General features: G+C 44.7%; 1 protein-coding gene across 1 annotated transcript; it reads left to right on the forward strand.

The window, feature by feature from the left end:
* Positions 1-10,772: 10,772 nt before the first annotated feature.
* SMU1 (SMU1 DNA replication regulator and spliceosomal factor) lies at positions 10,773-24,774 on the forward strand. Its single transcript, XM_074570129.1, has 12 exons — positions 10,773-10,900; positions 11,206-11,416; positions 11,513-11,665; positions 12,217-12,327; positions 13,231-13,359; positions 14,644-14,763; positions 15,133-15,249; positions 15,475-15,602; positions 19,670-19,796; positions 21,087-21,254; positions 21,548-21,700; positions 22,346-24,774. Exons 1-12 carry the CDS (start codon positions 10,875-10,877, stop codon positions 22,442-22,444), a joined length of 1,542 nt encoding a protein of 513 aa, XP_074426230.1. The 5' UTR covers positions 10,773-10,874; the 3' UTR covers positions 22,445-24,774.
* Positions 24,775-26,025: the final 1,251 nt, after the last annotated feature.

Here is a 26,025-nt window from a genome sequence, read left to right on the forward strand (position 1 = left end):
TGAATGCGCTACACAAATGAGTCCAAAGAAGAAAAATCTTCCCCATTCTGACATTTCTGGACTACGAATAATTACCTATAGGAAAAACTTCAGACCAAGGTCCTTATTCTAAGACCAAAATCCCATATCTTCCATCCCCCTGCTGGGGTTGCTTGTAAGTGAGAGCAAACACAAAAGCCAGAACAAAGGGAGAAATTTAATTACTTTGTTTGGGGAATTTTGGTTGGAAAAATAAAACAGAAAGGAGCTCCTTTGTTAGCAAAGGCTGCGGCTTCTTTTGTCAGCGGCTTGCATGTGGTCGTTGGTTGCACATGAGTAAGTGATTATCCTGTTTCAAGTAACATCCAGGAAACTCTGAAAAAGCACCAGACATAATGACATTGCAATGTCTTAACAAATCAAATTTCTAACCCCTGCTGTCAGAGTTACAGTATTGCTGGGACTACAATACAAAATAAGAGCAGAGCTATAAAGATCCTCCTTTAGGGGAAATAAGTAACTTCTGCTAATGTTTAACTCCGTGGGCTGCTGTTGCACCAACAGCTCAGGGTGGAGACTGCTCCAGCGTTTCAGCAACCCCTGTTCCACTAACATGAGATGGTACAATAGTCAGAAACCCACCCAGCAAAAACCACAGTGATATCGGCAAGAGCAACACTGGAAACATGGTGTGGCAAAGGATCCCAAGCCTCCAGAGAAAACAACGCCTAGCAGAAGCAAAACATAAGAACAAGCCAAAGGATAGCAGACAGTGCCAAAAAACTCACATTTTGACTGAGAAAAGAACAGGCTGTGTTGCAAGACCCAGCCCAACCTTTGCCTTTCCAGCATGCTGGGAGCAATGGCCCCGGGAGGAAGCAGAAGGGACAGTGCTGCTGGCACCCTGCAACCCAGCGTGGCTTTCATGGCTGCCCTATCCAGGCAATGAGTTTTTTAGGCCATGCCAGCAAGCTGTATAGTGTTCACTGCAGTGCCTAACACACACCAAAACATCTTGCCCACCGTCTTCTGCCAGCATGCCTGCCCACTTCGGTCTCCCTGCCCAAAACACTTGCGTTTCTGCCGGTCTGACAACCTGCGACCTCAGCAGGTCTGCAGAGGGTTGCGAAGGAATCTTTCTTGCACTTCACCAGCATCACCACACATTTCTCCTTACTGTAATGCATCATCTTGAAGAGCTTTTTGGACTCAGAGAAACACAAGCGTCTCCAACACCCCGCCACTGGGCTGGCCGTGGTCCTCTTTGTACAGCCCAGTAAGCAGTTTGCATTATTTGCAATAAGAATTACTTTTGGCCCATGTTCAAGCTTATGTTTGCAGTTACATCTGAGTCCTATCCAGCAACTCCACCAGTCACTTCCCAGCCTGGACCAATGCTCAGGGTTAGCCCTCCCTCACCCCTGTGCACCAGGCACCACTGGCACTTCCACTGGCTGGGCTTTGTGAGCCTCCTGGTGGTCCAGTCCTCCCATTTAGAGAGGTCCCTCTGGACCTCTGTCCTGACTCTGCCTTTCACCACGTCAGTCACTCCCTCATAGTTATTATTTCCAGCATTGTTAAAATAATTTTTAAAAAAGGATGTAAGTATACATGTACATATATATGTGTATGTATTCCTGTTTTCTAGAACTTAATCTTTTGTCTAAAAACATGTGTTGCTGCACTACTTCTGTTTCCTGATGTTCCTTGGCAAAGGAAGACTTTTATTAAAAACAATAAAAATAAAAATATACAATCTACAAAAGACAAAAACAATGCGAACTGGAGTTTTCCTCAGGGTTTTACCTGTAGACCCCTTGTGATACTTACAGTCATTTCCCTGACTAACTAAACTTTGAATAGCCGGGTTTTTCCTGAGACATGATGCTCTTGGCTATTTATGTAAGCAATTGAAAAGCAATGAGGTTAATTATTTGTGAAATGGTTGCCATAATAATTTTTCCAACATTTGCTATCATGCACCCTGAAGCCAGCCTGTAACTGAGCCACGTCATGACTGGATATATCCTAGGTGGGGTTTTTTTGTTTTGTTTTGTTTTCATTTTTACCCCACAAAGGTATCCACTGAGTTTCTTAAGATGAGGGATGCTTCCTTATCCAGATCTTTTTGTTGCACTCATAAAGGTTCCCATAAAAGCACAGCAAACTGATGCTGGAAGCTGAAATGTGCCTTCAAAGACGTCACAAGGAAGCACAGCCAGTATAGGTATTTGTTGTAAAATTTTTCCAGGCAGGTACTGTGGGTGTGTTTATTGCCACTGTTACAAGAACAGGAATCCATCACCCGAGCCACAGCAAATTGGACGGGCAGGGGGACAGGGCACTACGGAGGGAGAAGGTTTCCATCCTTTGGGGGGTTCCCAGATACGGCCGTACAAAGCCACAGCTGTCCTTGCCTTGTGCTAGTGAGAGGCATGCTGTGCGCTAAGGCTGAAGACCTTCAGAGGGCCCTGACGGCTCTGGGGCTGCTGGGTCCCATTCCACCCTGCATGTCACCCTGGGCTCAGCGTGGTCCCCCAGACATTCTTTGCACGGACAGGTGACAGCACGAGGAGGAAGGCACAGACCACACCGCCCGAGGGGCACCAGGAGCTGCCATGGGTGTTCATCTCCACTATGCTAAGGTCCTCTCCAGCCCCTGCCACCTCTGAGCTGAGCTGCTTCAGCACACTCAGACCTGGTCTGAATGGAGGGGATGAACTGGAGACCCCCCGATGCTTCCACCACCAGCACTGCTGGGGGTACAAAACCACTCAGGTGAGGCAAGTTGGTCATAAACAGCAGTGGCTGAAGGTGCTTTACTAAGTTACTCAATGCAGTGCAAAACACGGTCTGTGGTACACAACTGAAATTAAATCATTTAGCAATGCCTACAGCTTCTCAGGTTGCAACAAATAAAAGAAAATCCTGCTTAGGTGCAAATACCTGTTAAATCTGTCTTTGTTACAAGACATGGATGCAAGCTGACCCACCTTCGCAGCTGTGGTGTTCCCATCTTGGCTTAGATTCTGCAGGCAAAGAAGACAACTCAGACAGCTTTGCTCTTTCTGAATGTCAAGTATAGCTGGCTTTTCTCCCTTTCTGAGGAGGAGCTGGGCTTCCCCCCATTCAGCCAGAGGTCCTGGCTATGAAAACTGTAAGGGGAGAGTCCCAGCAGACATTTCCATGACTCTCAAACTTTGACTTCAGCCCCTGGGAGGTGTGTGCTCCTCAGTGACAGGGACAGGATACTTGGGGATCTCATCCAGCCACCCTACTACATGCTGATATTACAGATATTAATTGAAAAAGAAATAAAAACCCCAACACTTTTAACTGGAGTATTCTGCTTGTCTCCAAAATGTGCCTTGTCCATTCTGAGGTTCGTTATGTTCAGGCTACACATAGAGCAGCAAGAGCACACCAGCTCCCACACCGCCACCAACAAGCCTGGCAGCAGTACAGGCTGCTGGAGTGCCTCTCTGTCCTCGTGGTGGTCCCTTCTCGTCAGCCCAGTCCTCCCTCGCCGGCGGCCAAAAAGTCTGGCAAGTCTTTCCCCTGCCCAGGTTCCAGCACAGGTGCGTGAGAGAGAGCAGGTGTGGTTGTCCTGCACCCATTTAACCTGGGAGAATGCACCCTTCTCCAGTGGGATGCTGCTTGTCCAAAGGCACAGCAGCTGGTCCCCTGCACTGCACCCCCTAATAGACATCCAGAGGCGGAGACATAGCCAAATGAAGGGCAGTCAGCTCGGACATTTTGAGGCACTAAAACCGCTTTTGTTTGGTGTGTTAGGGAGGAATGGCCTGAAAAGAGAGCTGTCGCTCGTGCTGCTGGTGTCTGAAATCCCAGCCACCTGGATGCTTTCCTGCCATGCCACACAAAAAAGTGCGGTGGCCAGCATGGAACATCAAACCCCAGGCCTCCAAGTCCGCAGCCTGCGCACAGATGAGCCTCGCCACACTGTCAGACTGTTTGTTTTGCTCTGGAGCCAAGCCTCAGTCACGGACAAAGGTGTTTCACACTGATGATGGAGCAATGAGACCACTGCTCCCAGGAGAGCAGACCAAGCGCCTTGCTGGTGCTGATGATCCCCAGGTAAGGATCAGGACTGGGGCCAACCCTGAAGAAAGGCTGCCACCTGCCAAGCCACAAACAACGTTCCCTGTCCCTTCCTTACTCCTACCGCTCATGTTATCACGCCTTGCGTCATTCGCAAAAGAGTACAAGAGCCCAGTCCAAGTTTACCACTTAGAAATACAACACAGCCTGCAAGTTAAACACAAGCAATCCTATTTAACGTCACCAGGAAGTGTCATTATTCACGATTAGTTTCCAGTTACATACAAATTATTCTTCTTACAGTTCTCTCCTGCCTCCAGTCCTTAAAAATGAAAGGCAATTGTCTTGAATCAATTTTTGCCTGTGAATAACAGCCCTTTCAGCCTAATTTCTAATTTCACTTCTAAGCTTGAAGCAGTTTTGACATGAGTCACACGTTAAAATCACTCCAACAGGCTGCAAGGTCCAGCTTCAGAAATAAATCTGTAACGTGGTCTCCCCCTCCAAGATGATACAGCCTAAGTACATTATGCCATGTTTTGTTTTCAGGAGGCCTCCTCTGCCCTGTAGGCACCCAAATAAACGCCCGGCTGTCCTCATATCACAAGTCATTTAGGACTTCAAAAACCATACGGATAAGAAGCACAGCAGGCACCTCCATGAAAACTGTGCAGGGGTGCTTTTGGTTCTATTGGTTTAATGCACCCCCATGCCTCCGTATCAGTGCATAGTTGCATGCGTGGCTTCTGCAGATGCTCTGTGCTAATTGCATATGGAAACACTATGGGGCTGGAACCTGAAGTTGTGCTCCGTGGGGACTCCAGCAACTGCTTGGCCATCTGCAAGTTGCACTGGATCTCCCCATGCTCCTCAGCTGCTGCTCCTCACTGCAAATGGCAGAAAACTTCCCTGCACAACCTGGTGCTAGCATTACCTTCCCTGGGGTCCTTCTTCCAGCATCCTCCTTCCCTAACCAGCCTTAGATCAGCTGCTCCCCGCAGCCTGGGGATGGTGCCAGTGTTTCTGAGACGACCAAGCCAGAAGACAGAGGGCTGAGATGAAGCCGGTGGGCAGCCTGAGAACAGGGCCTTTACAGGCTGCTGCAGACACCTTCAGATCCCCAGGCACACGTGAGGAGCACTGGGGAATCGCATCATCGGTTGTTCACCCAAACCAGAGCTCAGGCCCTGCTGTGGCCAGATTCGGTTCTTGTCCCTGCAGAAGTTGGGTAGGCTTGGTCAAAAAGAGGATGTGAAACCTCCGTCTGCAGGTGGCCTGCCACTGAATGTAGGTGCAAGAAATCTCTGACCGCATTTGGGCCATCCTTTCACCTCTCAAAAGGAGAAGTAAGAGTGGCTCCATCTCTAACCACACTTTGTGCGAGTCGCCTTTTGCAGCAAGGCCACCTTCCAGGGAAACAGTGGTTCTCACAGTGGCCTTCAATGTCTGGCCAAGAAAGGAGGAAACCCTGGGCAGCTCTCAGGACCCTTGCCAACCCACTGCACACATACCTGGTGGAAAGGTGGATTCCAACCCATCCCAAGAAAAGATGAAAAAAAGCCCATAGCTAATATCAACTGTGGGAGAGGTCAGTATGTTTTGGGAGGATGGCCTGCCACCTGCTGTGACCTCAACAGGTTGGAGGAATTGGCCAGAAGCAACCTCGCAAAGTTCAGCACAGGAGAGGTGATCCTTCCTCACCATATAGTGTTGCTGAAGACTCATGTCTCTACTGCGTCCAGTTCGGGGCTACCCAGTACAAGGAAGACAGTGACAAACTGGAGAGAGTCCAGCAGTGACTACCAAGGTGGTGATGTGGCTGCATCACAGGGCATATGAAGAGATGCTGAGGGAACTGGGCTTTCCCAGCCTGGAGAAGACACAACTGGGGGGTCCTCATAGTGGTCATCCACTGCCTGAATGGTGGTTATGGAAAAAATGGAGCAAGGCTCTTCCCAGAGGCAAACAAAGACCGGACATGGGGCAATAGGTACTTGCTTCTGGATGGGAAATTCCAGCTGGGCATGAGAAAATTCCTCCACATGAGGGTGGTGCATCTCAGAGACCAGATCACTATCCTTGGAGGTGCACAGAACTCAACTTCAGAAGGCCTAGCACAACCTGATCTAACTTTGGACTAGGGAGTTGGACTACAGACCTCCAGAGATGCCTTCCTAACAAGACCTCCTGCTGATTCTGCATTATGGTGGGAGGAGGGAATATGTGTGCCTTCCTTTGGGGCTTTCGGCTACCCCCTGCTCTGAAACATCCCTAGTGCCCAGGACAGATGTGAAATACTATGTGCCTCTCCCTCACCATGCCTGGGGTGCCTTCCTTCTTGTGCAAAGTTAATGTGGGAGGGAGGATGTTTGGTGTGGTTTTTCCATGGCCTGGCCAAAGGCTGGAAGCTGTGTGTCCCAGCAGGTTTGCCTGAAGAAATGCCTGAAAACACAGAGCTGAGCAGGAGCTGGCACCATTGTACTGCGCAGTGCCAGGCACTTCCAGCCAGCCCAGGAAATAACACAGCTGAGGCAACTGAGAGCCCCCTAACCTGCTTTTGGAGATCTTCTCTGATACCTCTTCAAGGAGTATTTCTGTCTATGCGTCCACGATTTTACTGATGCAGAGCAATGACTGAGCAGCCAGAGGAATGTGACAAGGGAGGAAAATGACTGCAGGCATGTATTAAAGTATTCAGCTTGTCCAGCTGAAAGAGATTTCTGCCAAACGATTTTATAAGGAATGAGGCATTTTACAGGAAAAGCAGGGCCTCTGCTCTCATTTCCTTTCCCCTCTTCTCCATGAACTTCAAAGAAAAGAGGGGTCAAAACAGAGGCCAAGCAACTGGAACTGAGTTCCTGAGCCCTAAAGCCTAATTAGTCCAAGATACATTTCATTGGATATCTCCCAGAGACAGGCCTAAATTACCAGTCCTCCCCGCCGTGCCGCCAAGGGTCAGATAAAGCCAGAACATAGTCCGCAGTTTGCAGGGCCCCAGCAGCACCAAGGGTCTCGGGAAGTGTGGGGGGGGGAGCGGGGAGGAGTCTCTGCACAAGCCCTGCTGGCGGCAGGGCTTTCCCAACCCCCCAGGCTTTGTGTGGCCACAGCTAAAACCCCCTCCCCAGGAAAGGGATCGTCCCCACCTCCCTGGTGCCTTGTCCCAGGGCTGCTGGCAAAGGAGTTGTGTTGACTAAAACCCTCCAGCACCACGTGGCTGTTGCCCCTCCTTGCATCAGCTGAGGCTACCAAAGAGCCTTCAGCCATTTGCAATTACCCTTCCAACTGTTTTAAGCTGATGTTAAACCCCACTCCTGCCTCCCCTCGGCCAGGTGAGCCAAGCCCAGCTCCTGCCACCAGGCCACGTGCCACATGCCCCTTCCCACTTCGCAGCTGTTTGCTGGTCCCCCTCCAGCTTCTCCACCCCAATGGATGCCCAGCAGAGGGGATAATAATGTCCCTCGACCTGTGCCTCCCTGTAAGGCCTGGCATGTGGTTTGCCTCACCAGCAATGAGAAACAAAGCTTGGTTTTGCACAGGTTTAAGTAGTCCCTGGAACCACACAATGATTTCAAGTCACACGTCTCTCCCTGCAAGACACAGCTCGTGGTTTGTTGTTTTTTTCTCAGGACCCATAAAAAGTATTCTCAAGAATAGAGACAGAAATCACACAGGCAGTTTCCCCTACGCAGCATTTCTCAAGATGCTGGCCTCAGAAGGGTGCATCTTATTTTGAGACTACAGCAAATGCGCTTTGACGGAAGGACTCATTTCCGGCATTGTGGTCTGAAAGCTGAGAAAAGCAAAACTTTACTGCAAGTCACTAGACTGTAACTTAGAGAGCAGAGAAAGGATGTTATTGTCACCGTAAGCTTATGTGGACTCCTGGTGCCATTGCACAGCTCTGGCGCATAGGAAACTTCAGTCTTGCAGCTTGTGAGGCAGCAGACAGTCACGCATGAAGCTAGACTGCTGTCTGGCAGGGCAAGTGAGGTCCTCATGGGTGTACAGCTACCCTAAACTGCAGGCTGTGATTCTGCACCCCAAATGGTGCCTGGATCCTGCTCCCCAGCCACTGCAGAGTGACCTGGTCAGCGTAAGGCATGGCTCACTCCTGGCTTGCTGCTCAAGCTGGTCTCCTAGGGATGCAAGAGAGCAGGAGGGAGGCAGGAGGGGAGTGCAGAAAACTGACAACTTTTGAATTGGGAGTGATTTGAAAATTACTATATTAAATTTTCTGCCAGGAAAAGAGGTAAAATTCTTCCCTTAAAAATTTTGATTCCAAGGCACTCGCTCACCACTGACTGAAAGAGTGGGTCTGGGACTGATAAGGACTGGGTTCAACTCCCAGTTTTACTGCAGATCATCTGTGCAGCATAACTGCAGCAAGACTGTTTAATCTCCCTTTGCATCCATTTCCCAGTGGAGCCAAAACACAAAATGGAAACCTTAACTTCCCTTATGTAATGCTGTGCCAGAGCTGGCATCCTGCGACTGTTGGCTGGAAGGACCTCTGGAGGTCCCCAGGTACAGGACCGCTGCCAGCACGAGATCAAGTTGGCTGTAGCTGTGTCTAGCCACAAAGCCAAGTCTGCTTCTCGTGTGCTTGCACAGCACTTTGTGCACCAGGACCCTTTTCTCGGATGAAGTTCATGGCGAGCTCTGACTCACTGCACAGGGAGGATTAGCTGGGATGTCCACCTCCCTCTGCAGCTAACGTGAAAGGAAGGCCAAATGGGGTATATACCACCAACACCCTTCCAGTCTGTTAGCGCATTCCTGTGCCAGTTTCCTTTCAGAAAAATGCCATCCTGAGGACTGTGACGGTTCAGGACCAGGTAGCCTGCCTGTTTGGCTTTTCCTGCTAGGGGCCAGTAACACAGGAGGGAGGGCACGCAGTAGAGCACCAGATGAATTTACTGAGGGATTGAGACAGATTTCTCTGTGCTGCCAGCAGAAAAATAACTGCCATCTTTGGATTTTACAGCTTTGCTTTGTTACAGTCTGGATCAAACTTGTTTTCAAAACAACCTCTGACAGACATAAATACACCTGTCATTGAAACCAAATATGCCTGGAATGATTAACTGATACTTCCCGTCAGTAATCCTGCACCTCTGTAACAGCAGTTTAAAAAAATGAGTTAGTATCACGTAGAGGAAGCAACAGCATGCAAAACATTAGCCGTGTGCCTCACTCACTATTTTTTCAACTTTATGCTATTGGATTACTTTCTTAAGCACTCTGGGGACAGAGACAGCGAAGAACAGCTTTCCTTGGCAAAGACAGGCAGTTTCTCACACACGGCTCTATTTTCCATGGCTCATCCAGCAAATTGTACGCTAAGCCTAAAAAAACAGCAAGGAACAAGTCCATCCAAGAAGGGCCGAGTACAGCAGATTTCACATCCCCGTGTGCTGGCAGTCTAGCACCAGTATCGGGCACTTACTGGGAGGGGGTGGAGGTGCCCCACGCCAGGGAGACACAAGCAAGATCCTCTCTGCTGCCCAGGGAGTGAGGACCTCCCTTCCTGGCGAGGCCACCTAAGCCTACATGCAGCCAGGAGGGACAGTCAGCTTTACTCATCTTATAGCATTAACCAGAGCTTCAAGACTTTTGGCCTCGGTTAGAGTCCAACCAGCACAGATGGAATGCCACAGCCACCCTTTGTGTGTTTAAAGTTCAGTTGTCTCCTGTGTCCTCCCTCGCCACTGGAGGGCTCTGCCTGGTACAGCAGCATTTTTCCAAGTCGTAGTCCATAATTAAAGCAGCCAAGATACGCTATTGATTTCCCTACTAATGAAATATTTATGCAGTATCATTCTTTCACACAACCACACTCTTGAAATGCTGAGCTCACAATGACTTAAGGCTTGCAAACATCAAGAAAGATCCTTGGTTTGCATCTGCAAACCTGCACATGCAAAGAAGGAGGTGGCCAGGAAGGTCTTCTGCATCATGCCTGGCCTGACCTGCACTCCAACACGTCTGTGTCACCGCAGGGAATCTTCTGAAATCCTGGTGAGTGAAGGACAGTGGGTGGACTGCAGCCCTGTGGGAAACCAGCTGGGAAATGTGAGTTCTATATTGAAACTGTAAAACACTCAAACAAGGCTTATTCTGAAGGTGCAGTTCATACTTCTAAGACAACATTGAAAAGCCAACTTGCAGAGAACCTATGCAGGTTAACCTACATCAGTGCTCTTGCCTTCGTGTTACACCTGCTGTGTCACTGAAGCGGCTGTTCTGTTTCAAGTGCTGCTATTTTGAGCAACAAGAAAAAAAACCCCAACCCCTTTCAGTTCCCAGAACAGCTAGCCACTCCTGGAAGAATACTGGTCCCAAGCTTTTTGATGCTTTTTTTTCCTCATGTGCTCTCTCTCAGCCTTCCTGGCCAGGCCAGCACTGTGCTCACCTCACCAGTAATTCCGCTTCCACCGAGCCTACATTTGGGTTCTGTCACAGGCCTTAGGCCCAGTATTCCTCCCGACTCACCCACTCGATGAGTAACAATGAGAGCTGGGAGGCTGCTGTCTCTTCCGGGGCTGCCCGGGACGGCCTCCCGGACCTCGCAACGCCGGTAGGACCGTCCACGCCCCGCCTGGGGCCTACTGGTCCCGGCCGCCCCCAGAGGGACCACCGCCAGGGGGCGCAGCGGCCGCCGCGGCGCGTGCACGTGCCAGTGCGCATGCTCGGTCCCCCTCCCCACCTCGCTCCCCCACCACGTGACAGGGGCGGCCCCCGCGGCGTGGCGCGGACCGGAAGCGGCGGAGCGCGAGGCCGGAAGTGGCGGAGACGGTGGCGGAGGACGCGTTGCGGAGGGGTGACGGCGACTCAAGATGTCGATCGAAATCGAGTCCTCCGAGTGCGTGTGGCGGCTGGCGGGGCGGGGAGACCGGGGGGCGGCGGCGGCGGCGGCGGCGGGGGGGAGGCGGTGGCGGGACAGGCCGGCGGCGCAAGAGGCCGGTCGCGGCGGGCCGAGGCGGGGGCCGTTGCGTGGGGGAGGGGCGGTCTCTGAGGTGATCGGGGGACATGAGGGCGCCCGCGGTCGCGGGGCTGGTGCCAGCTCAGCCGCCGCTGGGCAGCCGGGCGGGAGAGGGGCTGAGGGGGGGATGGCGGTGAGGCCATCCCCCCGGGCTGGTACCCTGAGTGCCCCCTGTTCCCCTGCAGCGTGATCCGGCTGATCATGCAGTACCTGAAAGAGAACAGCCTCCACCGAGCCCTCGCCACCCTCCAGGAGGAAACGACTGTGTCCCTCAACACTGTGGACAGTATTGAGAGCTTTGTGGCCGACATCAACAGCGGGCATTGGGACACAGTGCTGCAAGCCATACAGTCGCTGAAGCTGCCTGACAAGACCCTCATTGATCTCTACGAGCAGGTGAGTGAGAGCAGGCTGTTCTGGCCTGGGTGGAAGCCCCTCTCTGGAATTTTCCTCTTTCACTTTGCTCATGCAGATGTTTGTCTCTTGATGCAGGTTGTGCTGGAGTTGATTGAGCTCCGGGAACTAGGTGCTGCCAGGTCTCTCCTGAGGCAGACAGATCCCATGATCATGCTAAAGCAAACTCAGCCAGAGCGGTACATCCACCTTGAAAACCTTCTGGCCAGATCTTACTTCGATCCTCGTGAGGTATGTTATGCTCTTCCTAGAGACTTCACGATTCTGTCTTGCTTGGCCCCTGGCATTGGTCCAAGTTGCTAATGGCTTGCAGCATCTTTTCTTTTCCATTCTGGGAGTGAGAATGCGCAGCTTTCCAGTTTGATGGTTTTACACGTTTTATGAAGTGTTTGGGAAATGATCTGTAACACTTCATCACAAGGCAGCAGAGCAGTGGTTTTGAAGTATACTGCAGGTGGGAGTTTGTGGATTTATACCTGTATCCTGCCACAGGATGACATACGTGCCTTGCTTTTCATATTTTGTAAATGTAGAAGAAAACATATGTTTTGTAAATAGAATTGTTGTTGTTTAATAATAATAACAAGGCATTATTTCTGACTGATTACGTCAGTCTGACATTTTTACTAAAAGCATATCCCAGGTGTCTCAAGTGTTGGTGTGAAAGAGAAGGGCTGTTTTGAATGCCTAACAGAAAAAGAAGGGACTTCAGTTCAAAGCCATGAATGCTTTTATGGAAAATAGTTTAGAAGAATCACTTAATAAAAATCACTTCTCTCAAGGCGTACCCAGATGGAAGTAGCAAAGAGAAGCGGAGAGCTGCTATTGCACAAGCTTTGGCTGGAGAAGTCAGCGTGGTACCTCCATCTCGTCTTATGGCTTTGTTGGGGCAGGTAATTCTTGAAAAATATTTTAGTAGCTACGTCAGTTTCTGTAGATTTTTGCTGCATAAAGCTAACTATGATGTAGTTGATTCTTCAGTTCTATAAAAGTAAAGCATAAATATTGCGTGATTACATGTGGTATAGTAAAACCAGCATTTTCTCTAAGTGTCAAGGATTTAGCGGTTGTAGGAAAAGTCAGCACTCCAGCGGTAGATTTCTTCCCAGAGAATAAATGCGCACTGTGTAGAGAAGATTATTTTCAAAGTACATTTTAACACATGCTGTTTCCATTGTTGTACTTCCAACTCTTTTTTGATTCTCAGAATCTATTCAGTGGTACTCTATGCAGACAATATTTCATGTATTCTGCTGTTTTATGTCTTAAATCTTTAGGCTTGTAAGTATGCCAAATACATTTTTTTGGCATAACAGGTATCCTGTGACAGTGGGTCTCTGCTGGAGGGGTTGTGTAAGATTCTGTCTTTTGAATGAAGTTCACGTGTGCCTTCCAAGAAAGCTTATGTGTCATTTTTATTTTTAATGTATGCAGTTCTAGGCAAATGGGCAACAGGTCAGGTAATGTAAATTAACACAAGATTGAATTCACACTGTGTATGTGCTTTATACTGCATACTGAAGGTAGAATGACAAGGGTGGACCGGAGTCATTCTCACTTGCAAAAATCATTTAGGGACAATGTTCTACTCTGTTCATGGTTTTGAGTTAGGAATCATACTCCGAGAAGTCTTGTTTCAAGTAATTGTTTGCAATGTGTTTGTCCTGAACTGTAAAGGTGTAGAATTTTTAAGAGTATAAAAACTATTGCTGTATTGTGTTGATTAGAAGCAAGTTTTGATGAGGAAGGTGTATGTTAACTGATACCTAACTGTATGGCTTTCAACTCCTCAAAAGGCACTGAAATGGCAGCAGCATCAGGGCTTGCTTCCTCCTGGTATGACAATTGACTTGTTCCGAGGCAAAGCAGCTGTGAAAGATGTAGAAGAAGAAAAGTTCCCCACACAGCTGAGCAGACATATTAAGGTGATGTTGTGTTTGCTTTTATATGTGTTACTGCCTGCGCTTCATGTTTGGAGATAAGAGTAAACCTTCTGAATTCTTCTGTTATCTTTTTTTGTAAGTTATTTCTCTCTTTCTCTCTCTTGTTTTTTGTTTTTGTTTTTTCAACTTCTTCTCCATGCTTTATCTCATCAGGAGACTTATTATAGTGTCTGAAGTGAGGTCCCTTAGCAAGAGTGGGTGCTCATGGTATTTGTGACTATGATAAATGTATTACTTGTTTCTTTGACTTCACAGTTCAAAATCATTAAATTTTCAGAGGTGGCATGTTTAGTTGTTTAGTCCCCTTCTTTATTTGTCTAAGGAAGTACTCATGTCTTAAACTTCTGTGTGTGTGTATTAGCTTCTGTGAACCACTTAAGTTTTGATCGTGAACTACTACATACCAGGTCTACTAATATGATCAGTAGCTCCTTTTCAAGGATTTTATCATACAGGTTTCAAAAAAGAAAGAAAACTGTACTGTAATGGCATAGTTGTCCTGCAGTACTCACAATATGGAATAGACAGTTTCCTCCTGTGAAGTCTTTTCAGCTTCATCAAGCAGTTCTGTACAGTGAGAAGGTTTAGTTCATTGTAGTAGCCCTACCAGTTCTCACAATGAACAAATGTTTTTTGGAAGTCATGAGTTGGAACTTGCAAAGTCAGTTTGTTGTGTTCAGTAGCAGCTTCGTAAAAATGCTTTCTTAGAACTTGTTTTGCTTATTAGTACTGATCTTGGATTTTTTTTATTGATTAGTAAGGCTTTTTTCTGTACTCAGTTGTCATGGTCACTTGTATTTTAAAATATAAAAATTTTAAACCTGTATATAAAAAAAAATACCAAACATTCTCTGTGAAAATTTCACTGGAGAAACATCATTCCAAGTAAAGCAATTTGTACTGCTTCAGAAATTTCTGAAGTCTGCTGGGAATATGTGTTTGGTACTGGAAAGATGTTTGTTAAGATACACAATTCACTGCGAAACCAAAAATATGAAAACAACTAGCCCAACTGCTGCTATAAGCACGGAGTGTTTGATGTAAGTTTCACAGGTATTACCAGATCAAAAGGCGTGTTTTTTTCTTTGTATTTGAAGCATTGTTATATGGGTATTGACAAGTTTTTTTGTACGTTAATGTTAAATTTCTGATGCATAACTAGAAAATACTGTATTTTTGCAAGCAAAATGAGACTACATTTTTGTTTCAATGAGTTACTCCTTTAAATTGCTTATTAGGCTTAATTTATATTCTCCTGTAAAACAGTTTGGGCAGAAGTCACATGTGGAGTGTGCTCGGTTTTCCCCAGATGGACAGTATCTGGTGACTGGCTCTGTTGATGGTTTCATTGAAGTATGGAACTTCACTACTGGAAAGATTAGGAAGGTAAAATGTGCCTTATTTCACATGGATAATTCATTGACCAGAGCAACTGGTTTTATTCTTTGAGATTATGTTTGTTTTAATTTCTCGGGGACTGTGAATCTGAAAAGGATGCCTGCTTGGGTGGCTCAAATATCAGTCTGGAATCTGACGGGGGTTTAATTGTCTGGTTTGTCATAGGCTTCCCTTGGCAATAACATTTTTTTTGTTGTTGTTCTGTTTCTGGATAATCATTGTTGCCTCTAAAATGGTGACAATAGCACTTCCCTGTTATTATAAGGCTGTGAGGTCTACTTGACTATAAATTATAGCCTTAAAATATATTTCATTGAATTCACTGTTTTGACTGGTGGATCTTCTGCTTTCATTTAGGATCTGAAGTACCAGGCACAAGATAATTTTATGATGATGGATGATGCAGTGTTGTGCATGTGCTTCAGCAGAGATACAGAAATGCTAGCAACTGGAGCACAAGATGGAAAGATCAAGGTACAAATCTTTTTGTACAGTGTGTTGGCAGAGATGGTGACCAGAAAGATTCACTTGAAATTGCAGTAATGTTCAATTGCAATTGCAGTAATGTTGCAATTCCATATAAAAACAAATGAAGTTTAGCATGGCTTAGAAACAGATACATATTTGGTTTGATGTTTAAGCTTCTGTGATCTCATAACAAAGTAACCATCTATATTTCATTTGCTGTTTCCTCTCCAGGTGTGGAAAATCCAGAGTGGTCAGTGTCTGAGAAGATTTGAACGAGCACACAGTAAAGGTGTTACATGCCTCAGTTTCTCCAAAGACAGCAGCCAAATTCTTAGTGCTTCTTTTGATCAGACGATCAGGTAAATAAACTGAGAGTGTGTGAGCTACAGTGCAGGAGAAAAGAAAACAGAATTTTCATATTAAGCAGTTAAACTTTTGAATATAGATTCATTTGACCTGGGATTTGATTCTTTTGCATTGAGTTTTAATACTAATAGGATGGTAGGATTGCTGAGGGTTGGAGAGGAACAGTTTGAAAGTTTGACCTTTCACCTTGCTTAACTAGCATTATTTCAGAGCTAGGGGCCAAGTACTACTTCTGCTCTATTGTCATTTACATTGACCTTGCGTGTTTTCTTTCTGGGAGACTTGTAGCTTAACAAACAGCTGTGTCAACCTTGAAAAATAACATTTTTTATAATAAGCTTTGGGTAAAAATGATATGAGATAACATGATGATGACATTTTTGAAATGGCCTAAGCAGCCTAGTCATACTCCCTGACTTCAATACATGACATGACAGTGGTTGGTTCCATCCATTTTATTTTCTTTGTGAAGCAGTATCACGGGTTCCTCTTTTTCTACTATCTAAAGAAGTCCTCTTAGAGCAACTTTAAGTATTTTGGTGCGTCTTCTCTGCTTCCTCCGGATAGTTGCTGAATAGAGAAAATTTCCAAAAGTGCTCAGGAATCTCAATAAGCAATAGTCATGGCTCTCCTGTGGGCTTGAATAAGGGTCTGTGTGTTCCTGTGAGCTGCATGTGGTCGAGAGGAAGTAGCACCTTATCTCCTACACATTCAGGGACCATCACTTTGCATCGTGTTGCTGCTCCGTGTCTAAGTAAGTCATGCGTTGCCAGCCCTTTACCATAAGGGGGTTCTTGCCCCAGCTTACGCCCTGAATCCATCTCTGTAACGCCAGCCCCCAGATTCACCCCTGTGTCTCTCTTGGATCCAGTGAACTCCCTTTAAAGTGAGAACAAGAGGAAGAAGGATTCAAAGAAAATGTTCTCTGGGCATCTCTTCTTCCCAGCAGTCTGACATGGAATACTAGAGGTCCCACCCTGGAAGACCATCAAGACTAATGGACCCTGAGAGCTTCAAGAGCAGGAGTTGCAATTTGTATCTGGAAGCCTTTCCTGTGCTTTAAGGTGTTGGGTTTTGATCTGAGTGTCTCTTCAGATGTACATGGTCTATAAGGGAAGGCTGAGAGAGCTGGGCCTGATTGCCTGAAAAAAGAAAACTGAGAAGGGACCTAGTTGCCTGTGGAAAAATTACTAAATTGGCCAAGAATACAAAAGTACAGCATTGTTCACACATTAAGGAAAGCCATAAAATCAAGAGGCTTCTGAGGTAGAATACAGCCACAGCTGGCACACGAAGAATGCAACATCTGCGATTCCCTGTACAAGGTTGTTTGCGAAACTACACGAGGGATGGAACGGAACGCACTTGTTCTGTGGCCTTCCCTTGTGACGAATAGCAGATATGGGAACGAGATGGTACTACGGAATAGATAAGCAGCCTACATGCTACCCGAGCCAACATTTTGTCAACATTTGCGCAATCAAGTTAGTGTTGTTTAGCAAGTTGGTAGTGTGTCAGCTCAGTTACAGCAGTTGGCTATGAGGTCTTTCTGCAGTAAATCCAAGGAATTACATCCCTCTTGATGTGGCTAGTCTAAACTGAACAAACTTGGCATTACCTGACACTTTCAACATGCTAAGACTTCCATGCATGCAGTTACTGCAGCTTACCTGGCATGCAGATAATCTGTTATGCAAGAACCTGACAAATCAATGGGTTGTGGGACAGTGAAGGTAGTTAGGCTTGCATCTGTGCTCTAAGAAAGCTCAAGCATCTGTGCAACCTATGTAAGCCAGACTAGGCATAAATTATAACAGAGTTTACTAGAGGTCTCTGGTGTAATATGCTTCTCAAAGCACAGCCAACCTTTCGGTTAGGTCAGCTTGCTCAGGGCCTTGTCCAGCTGAGTTCTTGAAATCTCCACGGGTGGAGGAGACCCCACTGCTTTTCTTGGCATCTGTCCTAGGACTGTACAACTCCCTTGAAGAAAATTCTCCTGGACATAAGGAAAGAGTTTTTGGTTTGGCTTGGTTTTTTCCTTTTTAACTTGTGCCCTTTGCATCTTGTCCTTTAGCTGTTCATGTCTGTGGAGAATCTGACTCCACGTATTCTATAAAAACCTGTTGGTTAGTGATGTTAACCAAATACTTGCAATTTTTCAGATGTTTAGTAAGGATTAGATATCTCTTTTTGGCTTTTTTTTTTTTTTAAAGGATCATTGCAGGGTGGGTAAAAGCAAGAATGAAAGTCAATTGTAACTTTTAATACTAGCAAATAGTCACAAAAATGCTCAAACTGTGTTCTAATCTAAGTTAACAGATGAGCAGCAACCTCATCAAACCCTTGTTCCTATAGCTCTTAGCTTCTGTAAAGTGTTGCTTAACATTTGTTAAGCAAACAGTTGCTCACTTAACGTTTGTGTTGTGCAGGAATCCTGATCCTGCACCTATTTAGTCTCTTGTTACTGAGTGGAATTTTTCTCACCACTGAGTAGATTCCATTTACAACAAAGCTCTTCTGTTGCTATGCAGATGCTTTGCTTAGATCACTTTTGTCTACTTCAGTTATTTTTCTTCTTTGGGGTTATTCTGACTTACAATACTTAATAGTAATTTATTTAACTTTTTTTGTCTACAAGGAAGACAGCAATTAGATGCTCCTAAACTTCCGTTTCTCTGGTCTGAACAGACACAGCCCTCTCAGCCTCTCCTCATGCATTCTGTGGTCCAGCCCTCTGGCCATCCTAGTGGCCCCTTAGTGGGGGCCCAAAACTGGACACTGTCTTCCGGAGGTGGCTACACCTCTGCCACTAGCAGGGAACCTTAATCTGCACAGTGTGCCTCCCCTAATGCATCTGGTGTGTGGCTGTGTCTCCTCAATGCCACAGCATGCTGCTGGCTTTCACTTTGTTCTCCCCAAGGCCTACCAAGTCCTTTGCTGCAGACCTCCTCTGCAGCCCCCGCGTGATTCTGATGCCTGAGGTGGTTCTGCAACAGTCTGTTGTCAACATCATGAGGTTTCTCTCAGTTTGTCGGTTCAGTTTGCCAAGGTTTCCAACTTCCTTATCTCCCTTTTTCAAAACGGAGTTGCAAGATGTGGGACTTACATTGTGAATCAGATTGATCCAGTGCTTGATGGCATGATGCTGTATATATTTATGTTTATTTCAATGGGATTATGTAATGTGTTAAATAGCTTTAGGCTCTTGCCTGTATTCTAAAACCCGATGGTACCAATGGTACTGCTTTAGATGAAAGTGAAGAAATGTGTGGATCTGGAGGCATCTGCACAGTGAACAGGCGTTACAAAACATCTTAATGAGAGATGTTAATCTATTTAAATCCTGATACTTATGAACCGTAGCGTAAGGATTTTAACTGAAATTATGTAAGGTCAGATGTTGAATCAAGGACAGCAAGCTTCAAATGGAATAAGGGGTTTCGTTCTCAAGGCTTCTGCTTGAAAAATGTATTTCTGTAGGCAGTTGGTACTACAATTTAAGTCTGATACAGACGAGCAATATAATTTCCTTTTAGATGACTAAGCAAACTCTTCGCAGAGCTGCCCAGTAAGAGGCAACGGCAACAGCTTGCAAAAGAGAAAAATGCTGGCTGGGCATAAGGAAAGAATTTTTCTTAACTCAACTGGACAAGGCCTTGCTTAAGGCTCTGAGCAAGCTGACCTCACTTAAAGGTTGGCTTTGATTTGAGGAACGAGTCTGCTGGACTAGAGATCTCCAGAGGTCACTTCCAATTCTGTAATTTTTGTTTTGTCAGCTTTATAGTTTCACCTTTCATAGTCCTGTCTTCTAACATGTACAGCATGTATTACATACGGGTCCTTGAGGCTGAAGGTTGATGGTATTTCCCTGAGCTTTTCACAGGATCGCATAATGTCTTTAATGAAAGAGGCTTGTGATAAAGACTTACGGCTTGCGGATATGTAGCACTTTTTATTGTTGCCTATCTAAAGATATCTCATATTTAAAATATGGTGAAGCCAGGGGGTGGTTCAGACTACCTCAGTTGCTCACTCAGTTGTGACTTCTGTTGTGTGACAGGATTCATGGTTTAAAATCTGGGAAAACTTTAAAGGAATTCCGTGGTCATTCATCCTTCGTCAATGAAGCTACTTTTACCCAGGACGGCCACTATATTATCAGTGCGTCCTCTGATGGCACAGTGAAGGTAAGATAGCATTTGCCCTTTGTAAGTAACACGCTCAAGACTCTTTGCGTGTTGCAGCTAATCTGTTTTAACTGCTGCAGTCATAGGAGAAGGACTTGTGGTTACTAGCAGTAGTATTTCTGCTTGTGACCTTTGCTGTAGATTGGTGTAAATGAGAACTGATGAAGTTTCATACTGTGCTTAGAGTGCTGCAGAGCCTGTTTACGAAAGGATAAGTGCAGTACTTACCTGCATGTTCCTGCTTTATTCTAGAAATAGAATTGACTGTGACGCTTTTTGTCCTAGAATATGGGGATTCACTTGTTTGAAATAATGGCATTTTCTTGCTTACTGTGTTGGACACCTGTTTATTTCTTGGTGCTTAAGAGTCCCTTGCCGTGTAAGCTAGGCAATTTAGCATTAATTAAACTGATTGTAGAAGTATACATTTGGCTTGTAGTCTCAGCAAAGAATGGAACTGCGTAGTGTGTAGTAGTTAAGAAAAGTAAAGCATTGTTGTGTACAGGGCATTACTGACTATAATAAATAAATAAATGAATATAGAAACAGCTACATTAAGTGGGGCATTGATGCAGTGCATGGGGGGTGGGTAAATGGATCCGGTTTATAGATGTGGCCTAGGGGAGTGTGACAGATTTTGCTTATATTAAATGGGGTGTTACTTCAAACTTGCATTCTTTGCTAGACTGCCCCAATCGTGGGAATTGCATAAGAAGGTGGTATCTTACATTTTGATTGTACTAGTGTATAGAGAGCAAAAATATTCCACAGATAGTGAGTTACATTTTCTTTTAACTATTAAACAAGCAGTTCCATTTTTCTGTTTCTAAACAGCCTGAGCAGCCTGGTGTAGGTCTGGAAGTGGGTTCTAAGCTGGAACATCTCTTCCAGCAGTACCAGTGAGGCATTGCTTTTTCAGCAGTTTTTATGTCTGTCTTGTGTAAGGCAAGTTGCATATGCAGAACCTGCACATATATTGACAGATGCCAGCTAAAACCAGAAACCAAGTCTGGACTCACCCCTCAGGGAATATGCTTAATGAAAGTGAGCCAGACTGAATTTGGATAATAGAAATTCACTTTCAGTTCAGTTGTAGTGAAATTGTTCATGCTGTCCACATTTTAAAATAGATGTGATAATTTTTTTTTTTAAATATGCCATAAACTACAATTTTTTGAATTCATATTTCCCTTCAGGAGCCTTAAAAAGTCTGGATCCTGTATCCTGAATCAGCTCATTTTTGTTTAATTTTTTAAAGCTAATTGTTTTTACATTTATTTTTCATACTAGGTTTGGAATGTGAAGACGACAGAGTGCTCAAACACCTTCAAATCTCTTGGCAGCACTGCTGGGACAGACATTACTGTGAACAGTGTCATTCTGCTGCCTAAAAACCCAGAGCACTTCGTTGTTTGCAACAGATCGAATACAGTCGTCATTATGAATATGCAAGGACAAGTATGTGATCTTACTGGTATCCTTTCAAGTCTCTCTCTGTCATTTTAAGAATTCCAAAAACCTAGTTAATAACTTAGCCTTAGGTTAAACCCGATTTTTCCAGTTTGCTTTCGTGACAAACTATTCTGTACCCACGTTACAGAACAGCTTGACTTGCAGAAAGTGGTTGCAGCTGTGGAGAGATCCTGTGTTCTAAACAGACCTAGTACTGCCTCAGTATTTTTGGCATGAACATAGTAATGATGTGCTGCAGTTTAATCCTGCCAAATATTTTTGGGGGGGTATCTTTACAGATTGTAAGAAGTTTTAGCTCTGGTAAGAGAGAAGGTGGTGACTTTGTCTGCTGTGCGCTTTCACCTCGTGGTGAATGGATCTACTGCGTTGGTGAAGATTTTGTGCTCTATTGCTTTAGCACAGTGACCGGCAAGCTGGAGAGAACTCTGACTGTAAGTTCTTACCTTTGAGATTTTGCAGAGTTCTAAACACAAGGATGATCTAAATGTTCATTATTTATGAAGTCCCTAAGGAGAAGTCCATAAGAAGAAGGCTTGTACCAATGAATCTTTCACCTATAGCAGCCACGATTGGTAACACACTCCAGAACTCTTGGCTGTAGAATGTCTTTAAGTTCTTTTAGAACCATTTTAATTTTAAAAGTTATGAAAATGTTTACACACTAAGTCAAGAGTGGATTGGTTCAGACTTACTTGAACTAGAGCATGTCTTGTCCTGGGATCCAGCTGATGGAGAATCTGACCAAACTGTCCGATTTACAGCTGTCAGGCTTAAATTTGCCTTGGATTAAACTAAAGAGGAATAACAGCTTGAATATCTAAATTTAATGGGGAACACTTAGATGTCATGGGTTTCAACACATGTAAGCCTTAACTGAACCTTCCCTTGCCCAACAAAAAGTAACTGCTATGTCACAAAAATTATTTGCAACTGGAACTTAGTACTGGGGGATTATGTTCCTCTGCTTTTGCTGTATGCACAAGGCATGTTAAACCTCAGTCCAGCTTTCCTGTAGTTCTTGTTTGAAGAGAATATTTGGAAGAATCACCTGATGCATCTTTCTGCTTATTCTCTAGGTTCATGAAAAAGATGTCATTGGCATTGCTCATCACCCCCACCAGAACCTGATCGCCACTTACAGTGAAGATGGCCTCCTCAAGCTCTGGAAGCCATAGCTTGATTTTACGATGAGCGATGAAGTGTGCCTGTTAGTTGCAGGTTATTGATGTTTGTGCTTTAACAAGGTCTAAATGCACAGAGTCTGATATTTGCTCAATTTTCAGTTCACGTTTCCAGAGAATAACATTTTTACTTCTTGATCTAAGGTTAGGTAGATTGATGCTTAGACATAGCATCAGTTAATTTCAGATACTTTTATTTTTACCAGAGTAGCTGAAGCAACTTCAGAGAGAGTGTTTTTTCCATCTCCTGAAGTCTGTACTCCTCCTATAGTGTCTATAAAAGTTGAACAAGCTGGGAACTATACACACTTACAAGTGGTTGCCGACTTCCTAGAATACAGTAAAATGCTTTTTTTTAATTTGAGTGAATTATGTGGAATGGGAAAGCTGTCTTTTCCTCACTGCTGAAACAAATGCACAGTTTTCCTGGAACACAGATGAGGCTGCTCTGTCCTCAGCTTGAAGGCAGAGGCTTTTATAATCCAATGGGCTTTGCTGTGTTCATTTTTCACTATAATTTTTCCAATTACACATAATAAGTAGTGTCATGCAGCTTCCTCAGAATGAAACCATTCTTCCCCATCTCCCAGCACTTCCTGCTATGAACCTGCCTAACGTGGCAGTGAGATATACTTGTTTTGGAGTTCTTTTTTGTTTGTTTGTTTTTGTGGGTTGGGAAGGGGGATTGGTTTTTTGGTTTTAGGGTTTTGGTTTTGTTTTGGGGGGGTGTGTGTGTTTTGTTTTGCTTTTGTTTTACATTACTTCCAGGCTAAAAGGAATTATTACCTGGGCTCTCTTCCGATAAATGCATAATGTCTTCAGACCAGCTTTACCTGAAGCAGGCCTCAGGGGATCAATATTTTAAAACATGCAAAAGCAGGTTTACATAGGCTGAGTTCCTAGTGTTGTGATGCTGCACATGCTGCAGTTGTTTTGGTTTTTTTTTCCAGTTTACTCAGTTTGGCTTCCTAATTTCCCAAAAGGGCATGGCATACTTGTACGAATTTTTTTTTTTTTTTTTTTAAATGTCATATACCTGTGGACCTAGTTAAGGTGATACTTAGGTCCCTCACTATGATAAAAAGAAACTTTCATGCTCTTCAGTTTGGAGCAGATGGTGATTCCGTTTGAGATCCTGACTAATGCACACACTCTTGTGAACGTACATCAGAATATTCTAAAGTCTGACCATAGTTTTTCCAGGATGCTGCAAAAAATGAAGTTTTGTCCGTAATAATGAGATAAATGCGTGTAGATTTGAATCTGCTGTACTGTTTCCTGTCCTGATCTCTTGTAGAATGCTTTCCTGCCACAGTAGTCCTTCAAACAGTAATAACTTCTCTTTGACTTATTTAATTAGTTCCAATTTAAATAACCTCACATTTTTTTTCAGTGGAAGGGCTTGATCTTAATGCAAGTATTGGTTGTCAGCTGCTGACAGATCTCCTTCAGCACTGACCACTGACCGGTGCACTTCATTGGTCTGTATTCACATCAGTCTAAGGAAATGCAGAAACATTTTAGCTTAACTTCTCACATAGCACTGCTTGTTCCCCACAACTGTAGTGTTTAGTTCTATGTTCAGCAGTAATGTTTTAATTCCTAAGTTGTTTTTACTTCCTTGGATATGGCAAAGTTATTTTTTAGATAGCAAAAAGTGATTATTTTTCCTGCCCAGGAAGACACCAGTGTATCAGAAACATCTGACAGTCATACATCCGACAAGCTCCATTGGCTTTTGATACAGGAGAAGATCCTGACAAAATATATTTAATATTATCTAACTTGTGCTTCATTTTGCCTTCAGATTACACAGAACTGCTAATCCTCAATGTAAACTGTATCTTACATTGTTCTTTAAAATAAAAGTAGTTGTAGCAAATAAAACTGTCAGAATCCTGAAGGTTTAAAGATTGAAATACATTTGCTAGCTTTAAAATGTGAGGAAAGTATGGCGTTTCTTATCCATTTAAAAGTTTCAGAGTTTATCGTGTCAAGTACTCAAGACAAAAAAATGAAATGTACTAACACTTGTGAAAGAGCAATGGTAAACTTTACCTCCTGGGCTGCAGCTGTAATTTGTAAAATAGCTGGCAGTTGGCACAAAATTGCAATGATGATCTTGAAAATGTTATATTTTTTTTTTTAATGTAAAATGTGCATTTTTTTTTATTGTGAATGTTAATTTTTTTAATGTAATCTAGGAAGACATTTTCTGTCTGGAGAGTCAGCCAGATGTTACACCACTTACTTGTATGTAAGACTTGAACAAGGCAACATCTAGTGTCGTAACTAATATTAAAGAAAGCATAGTTCACCCATGGGCCTTGCTTTATTCTTGAATTATTTTGCCTGGGGCTGGCGAGTTCCGTCATACATAGAGGAGGGCAAAGTGCTTTGCAGGGGGAGTGGAACATAGTGGAAGTCTTGGAGATGAGTTCATCTTCCTGTTTCCGAACTGGGGATCGGTGAATTTCAGCCTTGCTTGGTGGAATCGGCTCTCTGCGTGTGCTTGCGCAGTGTGTGTGGAAGAGTACTGCCATCTTGGCAAAAAATAAGCGAGCTTAGGTTCCTGCATAGTTATGCAAATGGTGGATGTAACTTTTTTTTTTTTTTTAAATCTTACTGTCCAGGTAATGTGAGCCTGTAGTTACGGGGCTCTGATACCACTACTGGCTTGCCATCTGCAGAGAAAAATCAAGCCCTCCCTTGAGTCCTAATAAGATTTAGAGAGAGAAGCTGAAAACTGAAGGCTTGATCTCGAAAGGAAGAGATCGTTTGTGAATGTCTTCTAAAGCAGACAAATTCTCATGAGGTCTGAGAGACTAGACAATGTCCATGGGTGCCTGCCAGCCTGTGTGAATCCGTGTTTCTGCATGTTGCTGAGGATTTTGCTTCTGATTTTGGGCAGCTTGATAGCATCAGCGTTCAGTCAGAGATAAGAAGACAAAGCATATATGTTGCAGAGATTTATAGGAAAGATGATGCTAAAAGTCATTTATAAATGCTCTTCAAGTACAGCTTTTATCCACTTTCTGCCTAGTGTCTGCATGTGTTTCGGGAGTCCTTAAGCATGGTTACTCCATCTCCAGTTTCTGCTGATGATGTGGGCTCTGGTGTGTTCACTTGATGGCTGTACATAAACCCCACCGGATCGCGGTGACCTGTGGGAGACAGGCTGAGCAAACTTGGATCTGAATGTCAGGGGGAAAAGCACAGGCTTTAGGTGAATCCTGAGGAGAAGGGTGGCTAAACACTTGATTTCAGGGGCAGTGTGGGAATCGTATGGGAATTCGTTGGCTCTCCGTGGAGCAAGACACAAGGAGATGGATGCTGCTGAAGCGAAGGGAGCATAACAATTTTACCTATAGCAGGTGCTGATTGCATTATGAAGGGAGGTAGTGAAGGCCTCTTGAGTTTCTTTGTGTTCCTTAGCCTTCAAAATGGCTCCCTGTGTAGCAACACATTCTTTTGATACTGCCTCTGCTTTGTTGGGCAGGAGATGGCATTTGCTTGTCTAGGAGCAGGCACATGGTTCTGCCAACGAGTTAAAGCCTTTCCTGTCTTCCCGAATT

The sequence above is a fragment of the Larus michahellis genome, chromosome Z (assembly GCF_964199755.1).
Source record: "Larus michahellis chromosome Z, bLarMic1.1, whole genome shotgun sequence".
In the NCBI taxonomy this organism is placed as follows: domain Eukaryota; kingdom Metazoa; phylum Chordata; class Aves; order Charadriiformes; family Laridae; genus Larus; species Larus michahellis.

Coding starts and splice junctions, on each gene's coding strand:
- SMU1 (XM_074570129.1), top strand. CDS start 10,875: ATGTCGATCGAAATCGAGTCCTCCGA. Junction 11,666..12,216: donor CTTACTTCGATCCTCGTGAG/GTATGTTATGCT, acceptor ACTTCTCTCAAG/GCGTACCCAGATGGAAGTAG. Junction 13,360..14,643: donor AGCTGAGCAGACATATTAAG/GTGATGTTGTGT, acceptor CCTGTAAAACAG/TTTGGGCAGAAGTCACATGT.